The sequence below is a fragment of the Malurus melanocephalus genome, unplaced genomic scaffold (assembly GCF_030028575.1).
Source record: "Malurus melanocephalus ecotype Western Australia unplaced genomic scaffold, MMel_1.1 scaffold_498, whole genome shotgun sequence".
NCBI lineage: Eukaryota > Metazoa > Chordata > Aves > Passeriformes > Maluridae > Malurus > Malurus melanocephalus.
In genome coordinates, this window is record NW_026623730.1 from 16,169 (window position 1) to 25,722 (window position 9,554).

General features: G+C 42.1%; 1 protein-coding gene across 1 annotated transcript in view; it reads right to left on the reverse strand.

Annotated features, from left to right (window-relative positions):
* LOC130582487 (inactive carboxypeptidase-like protein X2) overlaps positions 1–7,582 on the reverse strand; it is a gene marked incomplete at its 3' end in the record, with an annotated part of 22,673 nt that extends 15,091 nt beyond the window's left edge. Inside the window, exons 1-2 of the mRNA XM_057381214.1 lie at positions 7,566–7,582; positions 6,182–6,936 (exon numbers count right to left, since the gene is read on the reverse strand). Coding sequence (XP_057237197.1) covers positions 6,182–6,936; positions 7,566–7,582 — 772 coding nt within the window. The remainder of the gene's footprint in view (positions 1–6,181; positions 6,937–7,565) is intronic.
* Positions 7,583–9,554: the final 1,972 nt, after the last annotated feature.

The following is a 9,554-nucleotide window of genomic DNA, read 5'->3' on the forward strand; positions in this document are numbered from 1 at the left end:
AAAACTGCATTATTTACTGATATTTACAGGTAAATAACAGCAAAGGAACAGAAGGTTAACCCTGTATCTGGGCATTTTCACTCCTAAATCAGCTCTGTCCGTGAGTCACAGCTACTGGATGTCACTGTGGTTCTCTGAAGCTCACCAGGTTTTCTTSACTTTTCTGCAGGGTCAAATCCCAGCAGTGCAGCCCCACAGAGCCCAGGCAGTGAAGGTTTGGGGGGCATTCATCTGTCAGAGTAGGAAATCATTTACTCTCCCTAAGCTGAGAGTAAAATGAGTTTCTCCACCTCTGACACTGTGGAATTATCTCACGTAATTCCTTGAGAGGTATTGTTATAAAATATGCTTTAGAGTGTACTGGGGATGATTCCCATGGATGAGACAACTCCTTTAAACATCCCTTCAGAATCAGAAAATAATTTTAAAGACTTTTTTTTTTTAGTGTAGAAAACTTTTGTAAATCACTGAGCCAATAAAGAATGAAACCCTTGTCTATCCTGGTCTTCATTTAACCCACAATAACATGGTGCAAAGCCTTGCTTGCTACACCCAGCATTCATTTTATGCCCAAATGAGGATTTTAGACACCAATCCTTTGTAATTCAATTCAAGCAGGGCTGGAGACAYTAACAGCCAAGCCCAAGAGCTCCAAGGATGCCTTAAGGGATCCCCACACTCTTCCTCTGATGCCTTCACAGGAACTCGGGCTCCCTGAGTCACCATCTGGCATCTCTTCATTATTCTTGTTTTTCTCACCTTTCCTCGTCGCCGTTTTTAGCCCGTGTGTAGAAAAGAGAAAGAGTTTTCCTTTTACACCTGTCAAGCTGATTTAGCACTGCCTGGTGAGTGCAGGAGGAATAAAATGCCTTGCTCCTCTCTGATGGTGCTCCATCCCTTCACAGACGTCCAGAATGCCCTGCTCTTTCCACACTGGGATGGTAAAACCACAGGGGAATGGAATCATGAATGTTCTTTTTGCTGTGCCACAAGGAAATTATAAAAGGGTTTGCATCAGAAGTAATGAATTACCATTGCAGTGTGTTTTATTAATGGTTTAATGTAGGTGCTGCTCATTGCTCGATTAGAGATGCAGAAATCCACCAAACACCTTCTGAAGCTGAAATAACCTGGAAAAGGCTTCCAGAGGAGCAAGGCTTGTCCCTAAAAGAGAAGGTGTGCCCAATGGGCTCAGAAATCTCATCAGGAAAATAATCACAGCAGCAGGGGTAGAAACCATCTTTGGGCTGCCACAGTTCCCACTGAACATCCTCATTCCACTGTCCAGGCATTGAATTTAAAGGTGCATTTTAAAAAGGCAACTGATTTTGACTACATCAGAGCTCTGCTTGCTTCCATTTTCCTTGAGTACCCAGAGTTTAAGGCACATATTTCTATTTCCATAAACCAAAGACATCACCTCACCTGACAAGAAAACCAAATCTAGAGCATCCTTCTCATAATAACAATTCACTGTATGAACATGACACTTAAATCCCAACTCTGCACTCTGACCACCAACCTTTTGGTAGTTTGCTTTTTACACAGTGGATTGGGCAAGGCTTAAAAATCCCAGCTCAGATGTTGAAAATTCAGATTACTTCGTCTGCACGACAGCTCCTACTTCCACTACTCCATCTTCCTGACTGATTCAAAGTTCACAGAAGTGAACTTCATTCCAAACCCAAGAGAAAAAAAGTGAAATTTGGTTGTGAACCATGGGATTGACCTGTCTAGCCAGCTCACTGAACAGATAATAACATTAAACCCCAGGACTGAATTCAGCTAATGAGTGCCTTGTAGCATGCTGGCATTTCAGGAACAAGTCTAAGCTCAGGTTGAGGCTATTAAAATCTATTCAGTGAAATCATCCCTTTTTTAAAGAGGTGTTGTTAAGGAGACATTTTTCTCACCTTAAACATTAGGYTGAATTCAGAGAAGGCTGCTGGAAGAATTATCTTTGCAAGTGGTTTTCTCTGGCATAATCAAATGTGTTTATTCCCTTTTTTTTTTTTCTTTCTCCTGTTACATTATTCATTGGAGCCATGGGTAAGGAAAGATGCTAATCAAAAAAGTTTTGGCCAATTTTGAGGGCAGTGCTCATTATTCATTCTCAGTCATCCCTTGTCCTCTTTTGTTGTGACATTCTTTAAAGGAAGAGCTCTTAAATGGAGTAGCAAACATTTCATTATTCCACATATTTTAGAAGGGCTGAGGAGAAAATAGAGGCTGGTAGATGAAAGGAAGCTCATTAAAATCCACACATTTTCATCTCTACTTGTCACACACGGCAATTAGGATGTGATACAGGTCATATTAAAATTCATGGGATATGCACCTAGGGCCAGGAAGTTCATTCTTAAGAGTTCCTATTATGAGAAGTTTAAGGAAAAGCTTTCAAATGAAAATCTGTTCTAGGTCAGAGAGGAATGTTCCACTTTGGGAATTCCAAAGGAGGATTCCCAAGGACTGGAARGGAGCAGCCCTGGTGGGGACCCAGMACASGAGAAATTCTGTGCTGGTGGMTCTTGGKRCCAGCTCAATGCCTGATGTGCCACCCTCTCATCTCTTCTTTCAGTGAACAAAATCACCACTCAAATGGCACAAAATCACCACTCAAATGGCACAAAATCACCACTCAAATGGCACAAAATCATCACTCAAATGACACAAAATCACCACTCAAATGACAGTAACACCACAAACTCGTCATGTTTTAACTTCACACTCTCTCCAGATCTTCGCCCCCGCTTCGCACCAAAGTGCCTCCAGTTTTTCCTGAATAACATCCCATGATTCAGCTTTCCCTCCTCACTCACTCATTGATCTCTCTCCAAACTTTCATTTAAACACATCAGTTAAAGTRCTATCTGTCCATTTTTATAATTTTCATGGATAATTCTGCTTCCACTGCACATTTTATCCTCTTTCCCTTCCCTTCCCGACTCCTCCTCACACACATGTCCCAGAGAGGTCCTGACCCATCAAAAGACTCCTGTGCACCACACAAATTAAAAAGAAATAATAAACAAAACCCCTTAAGGATTACCTTATTGAACAGGTGGCAACAYTGCACAAAAATTAACAAATATGGGGCAAGCAAACAATGATGCTCTGAGGGGTTTCATCGAGCCTGGGGAAAGCCCCAAATAAGATGAGACAAAGGAAATCATGATGAGACAAATATTGGATTGTGCAGGGAACAAACACGGGGAGATCTGTGAAATACAGAACAAAAGTGCACTGAGCCCCACTCTGAGCACTGCCATGTGAATAAACATTAYTCCTTTATTTTCTAAATGCTTTTGGAATTCAGGATGGCCAGAACAAGAACTGCAAGTTTAAGTTTTGTAAATCAAATGAAAATAATTACAGAATTAATTGTGGCAGACTTGGGCCACRCTGAGGGGTGTTATTGGGCACCTCAGCCCTGTAAATCTCTTGATGATGAATTCCTGCCTGCAGTCAGAACCCTGGACCCTAAAGGGATCTGCCCCACAGATGGGAGCTGAGGAACCATGTACCAAACTCTATAAAAGCCTCATAAAAGAAAAACATTGATGTTAACAAGGCTCTTTCCAGTGATKTGAGTGGGCTTTGGATGGAGGCCTATACAAACAAGGATGGGATTAGAAAATGGAAATCTATATAAATACACAAACMCTGTCAATCCAACTGTTTACCTTCCAAGGATGACCTAGTACCACTCRATTTATGAGGCACTCAAAGGACAAGGAGGCAGATTGATGTTTTTAACTGTTACCTAAATTGAGTATTTGCAAATATTGATTCTGGTATTTTCAACAATAAAGACTGCAAACCCGCTGGCATCAACTGGATTTCTTCCTACATTAATATTTCAGAGATTGCAAATACCTCTATTCTGGCCACCTTCAGTGATCAGCTGAAGTGAATTGAGTGTGTTTTATCAGTTTTGTGCCATGTCCTTGGGACGGCTCCGTTCGATTCCCACTCTGYTCCAAAGCCGGGGCTGATCAGGACCATCTGCTCAGCCAAAGGGCACATCACACCCTCCCATTCCTGCTCCTTCCCCATCCCARCTCCCAGCCAGGCCATTGTTTGTTACAACTAATTAATCCCTCATGTCCTGGCTGCCAGTGAGCCTCACAAACCCCAAATTCTGGTATTTACTGCATGTCCAGTGAAGTAATTCCACTTCTGGAGGGATGCACAAACACACATTTGTGTCCACACAAGCACAACACATGTCCTTACCCAGCCAGATTATTATTCATCATTACTGATATCTGTTTGACAACTATTTCTAATAATAATATTAACATTATCTGGCCTCTCAACATCCAAATGGGAGTAAATTTAGGCATGTGTTAGTACTTAAAACATCTCTCTGAGGGCCAGATTTKCAGATCTTCACTCCAAACTGCTCCCTGGTGACGTGGTGACATGGCACAAAGCATCAGAGTTACTGCCCTGCCAGGACCTGCCCCTTGCCCACCCCTGGGTGAGGAGAAGGGAGAAATTTCAAGTATTGTAGCCAGAACTTTTAAYGCTGCAGCTCTTCCTGCCAAACCCTCCTGTTTTCTCTCACATCTTTAACAAACCCGGACCCTTCTCCTYGATGTGTGTTCACCTCAGGGCTTTTCACTCCTCTCACAGTTTCAACAGCTCAGCTGCTCCCAGGGAATTCCRCTGAATTTTCCCATATTAAACAAGCCCAGCAGCCAATTTGCTGAGTTGATGTCCATCACGCTTTTCCTGGGTCATGGAGAGGGATTTTGGTGGAGATCAGCTGCTTGTTGCACCTCTGGCTATTTTTAAAAAAGCTCAGAAGTTTTAAAACCTCTTCTTGCACATGGCTGGGGAAAGCTTGGCAGCTCAGCTGTGCCAAAGAGCTCAGATTTGCTGTGGAAGGAAGGTTTGAGCCATTTCCAGCTGCTTTTKGTGGCACCTCATGAGCCTCTCCCAYTCTGCCCTYRACTTTGTGYTTGGYYRTGCACAGGAAGAGAAGGAGGCTGAGGAAGAACATCCCCTGACTGAAAGCAGAAATAAAATCACTCCCTGGAGCTGGAGAATCAGGTRCAGTCAGGAGTGAAAACCAGAAAATCAGGTGAATCCTGCATGTGWCAGTTGGTTTGTCCACACTGAAGAGTTTTCTGGGGAAGGTGGAATTCTTTTTTTCTTTAACTTTTTTAATTCCATAATTTCCTATATAGAAAAATGACTGTGGTTCCATTTGCAAAATCTAGCATTCTTGGAAAACTACTAAATTCCAGCTACCTGTCAGAGCTCACCACACTTCCCTCTGTTTTGCTGTACTGATGGTTCTAAATCACAAATTTTGTGCCAGATGCCCCAGTCATTAACACAAAGTTTCCTCCTGAAGAAAAGGGGAGTTCAGCTGTGGGAGAATGAGATTTGGCCCCAAATTTTACAACTCTAAAACTCCATGGACCAAACTTACTCCCAAGCATCCCAAACCAGTGAAGTACCTACCAGAGGCTCAGGGGACACAGAAAGGAATTGCTCATTTGGGGTGGTGCAATGAGGTGTTAATGGGACCCAAGTTGCTGCAAACTTTGGAAAATGGTATTTAAAGTGGCCCTTTTATTATAAGGCATTTTTGTTGCTTTTTAACTCCTTTATTTCACGGGTCAATAACTAAATTGAGCTTGTTAGGGCATAGTCTTTTTTCAGGAAGATTTCTGTTWACATATCTTCCTCTGGAGGGCTTCAAAGCGAAATCTCAAAGAAATTCACAAGTTTAGAAGTGAAATTAATTCAGAAACCTCTCTGAGATTAAAGTGACAAGGCATAAGGTGAGATGTCACTACGCATAATCACCTTTCACTATGAAATCTGTCGCTGTTCTTTTGCTTACAGAACAGCAGCTTTCACAGCAAGCCAGTTGCCAAATGTAATTAAGAATAATTAAGAAGGAAAAGTCCGAAGACCAGCCAGAGTACAGCAGAACGAACACGTTCCGACTCTGAAATAATCTCTTTACTTGAAAGGGAAAGAGTTAAAAAGTCTGTAAAAGTTCTGCAGGATATTAAAATTTAAAGCGTTGTCATTATCATCACCACAACCGCATTTATTATTACCAAAGCTGCCATTAACTGGATATTCACTAATGCTAAAAGTCACAGACAGCGTGAGATTCAGCAGGCTCCAGACTCTGGAGGAGGAGGTGGAAAGTTACCTGGTGGCGTTTCAAGAATGGATTTTCCCTTTTTGTTGTTTTTCTTCGGTTTTAACTCCTTCCTGCTCGCTTTGAGCGCGGGGCGCTCCTCCGTCTCCGCAGCACGGACAGGTCCTTCCTCTCCGGGCTGCTCCGTGAAAGGGAAAAACTCTTCCCCGGGATACGGAAAGGAGTAATAATGATCCCTGTCGGTGATTTCCTGCAGGTAATAATCCTGCTCGTCCATGGGGACAGCCCGGGACACATCCCCCAGCAGCGCCAGCCCCAGGGCGCACAGAGCCAGGCGCAGTCCGGAACGGCCACGGGCGATCATCGCTGGATCTTCCTCTGCCAGTCCGGAAAGTTTTTTATTTTGGAGAGGGGGCAAACAGAGTTCGGGAGGATGGAAAAACCCCGCGGAGGAAGGAGATGGAGCCGGGCGCTGGAGGAGCAGAGGGACGCGGACGGACAGCCGGACACACGGACACTCGGACACTCGGACAGCCGGACACTCGGACAGCCGGACACTCGGACAGCCGGACACACGGACAGCCGGACACACGGACAGTCGGACAGTCGGACACACGGACACACGGACACTCGGACAGCCGGCAGGTGCGATCCCCGTCCCGCTGCCTCCCTCTCTGCCCCGCTTTCCGCTCGGTCCCCGCGCTCCTCCTGCGCGCAGCTCATCCAAGAGAGCGCGTATTTCCAAGGAAAGCGAATTTGGCACGGAGCCTTCTCCTCCCAGCCCGGCTCCGAAGCGCTTCCCTCCCCTGGGAGACGGGGCTGGGCACGCTGGTGCGGCTCATCTGCTGSCACCGCCACCCTGCCCACGTGGGACCGGGGACAGGGGCAAATAATCCTCATTCCAGGGAAGTTATTCCCTTCTCTGGCGCTTTTTCCGCTCCCTTTTAACTTTTACAAAGTAGGCTCCATCTCCAGCACCAATCTCAGCCTSCCTTGTATACATCAGTTTACATATGTATGACATAAAAAGTTTCTGTATAACTTAGTTTATAGATATAAAGCTATATTTCAGTTTATAGACATAAAAAAGTTTCTATATAGCTTAGAAATATAAAGCTATATTTCAGTTTATAGACATAAAATTTTTCTATATAAGAGATATAAAGATACATTTCAGTTTATAGACATAAAAAGTTTCTATATACCTTAGAGATATAAAGCTGCATTTTAGTTTATAGACATAAAAAGTTTCTATATAACTTAGAGATATAAAACTACATTTTAGTTTATAGACATAAAAAGTTTCTATATAACTTAGAGATATAAAACTATATTTTATTTTATAGATATAAAACTATAGTTTAAATATAGTTGTAGTATTGTAGAGTAACTTGCAGTTTATTTTTTTAAATAATACAGTTTGAGATAAACTTACATGTTGCAGTAGCTCATTGTTTTATAGTATCTTACATTAATTAACTATAACTAATACACCTCAACACATACCATGTGCCAAGTTTTAAGAGGTTTCCCCTGGGGTACATGGCAGCTCCCTGGATTCAACCCAGCTGAAAACCAGGAAGAGACTGGTTCATCTGTGGCCCTTTTTCTCACTCTTTTTGGGGAAATCCTGATATTTGTTTTCTCAGAAACATATTTCCAACAGCCCAGGATGTGTTGTGCTACACACACACAACGCGGTGTCATTAATGAAATCGATTTGTCTGAGAGTAAAGTCTTATCTTTCATCTTTTTCATCCCTCTAAAATAACCTTCAGTGCTGAAGGAAATGTRCAACAGTTGGCTCACATGGAATATGAATTCTTACTCCTGTGCTGAAAATACCAGCTTATATTTTCATCATGTATATTGTRTTTCTTGGTCCAGTCAGCTGGGAGAAAGTTTTACATCTGTTAGCCCAGTCTTTATTCTGGCTTTGTGCTCACATTTTTTGTGTGTTTCTCATAACTTTAATACCACAAAAAGCATYATTTCATGTCTTGGTACCTGAGTCTTTTGATATATTTGATTTCCAGCCTGTGGGTGTTCCTGTCCCATATTTGCAGTGATCATCCTCACTTTCTCAGTTGCYATCCCAAAAAGAATTCAGTGATTTTATTGTGTCTGTTGGCCTTCCTTTTATAAAAATGCAGCTGTATTTCCATCCTGAAGTTCTAGTTTTTTTTTCCTTTAAATCTGAAAATGGTGCATCTTTTTATTTTGAATATAGGAATCTTCATCTTCTAAAACTGGAATAAAACATGTTTTGCTTTTTCACTGCTTTGCAGAATTTATATATACATACATAAATATGTATATTTTTTTTTTTTTTTATGAAAAGCTGCTACCCTTCAAACTTTTAAACCCTTTTATCTGACATAGATGGCTTTGTCACCTCTGCCTCTGAGTGCAGTGTGGGAGCTCAGTCCTGCTGGGTATGGTCTGTGAAGCAGAATATCCTGGAAATCGCCTCTTAGGGATTTCACAGATGTTTTTATTTTTTTTCCCTTTCCAGGGTACCCAGTCCTCTCCCCCCTCAGTCCTGATTTCTGAGGGCAGAGCACAGGCTACAGAAAATGTGTTTAATTTTGCTGCCATTTTCAGCTCAGTCAGTCTTGTGGAAATAYTATGAACACTCTCACACCTCGAGAAGTGGTAGAAAAATAAACTTTTCCATGATGTCATTTAGGACTTGGCTTTTTGGTAGCTAAAGGAGCTTTAGCAGCAGATCATTATTTAACTCACTGCAATGTTTAAAGGGCACACAGACGAATATTTACATTTTCAAGCATAACAAGAAACATTTTCATAAAACATAAAGCCAAGTGTACTTTAATTAACGACCTGARGAATGTGATTTGGGGAAACTTTACAGGGAAGAACTTTGCAGGACATCAGGCAGCACCAAATCCACTGCTCCACCTCCTGCAGTCAACACAAATAATTCCCTCTTTTGTCTCTGTCTGTACTCACCTTAAAGAAGATTAATTCATCCAAACACACCTATCAGTATCTATTCCTGGGTAAATAAACTTTCCCCTGTATTTCTTTCTCTGGGATTTTAATACTTTTTAAGGGTATGGATATGGTTTCCATCTGCTCCTTGCAGACCCACCTCTCTTTCTGGGATGTGCATGAATTCAGCCAGCTGGGACCACATAAAAATCTGTCTTGAGGCACAATTTTAGTCTTCTTCACCATAAAATGTTATTACTATTTTTTTTTATCTGTCAGCATCCTAGAAACAAGTTACAGAAAAAGAGGTTTTTCTTCTCAGGGTGGCACAGAAGTATTAAGATCACTGAGGGCTCAGAAGTTTTGGGCCTAAGGGCTTTTTCTTTCTTTTAGCCTGGGAAGCATCACAATAACTTATAAAAACCTGCAGTTGATGTGGAAGGAGATAAAGCAAACTCGGATTTTTGTA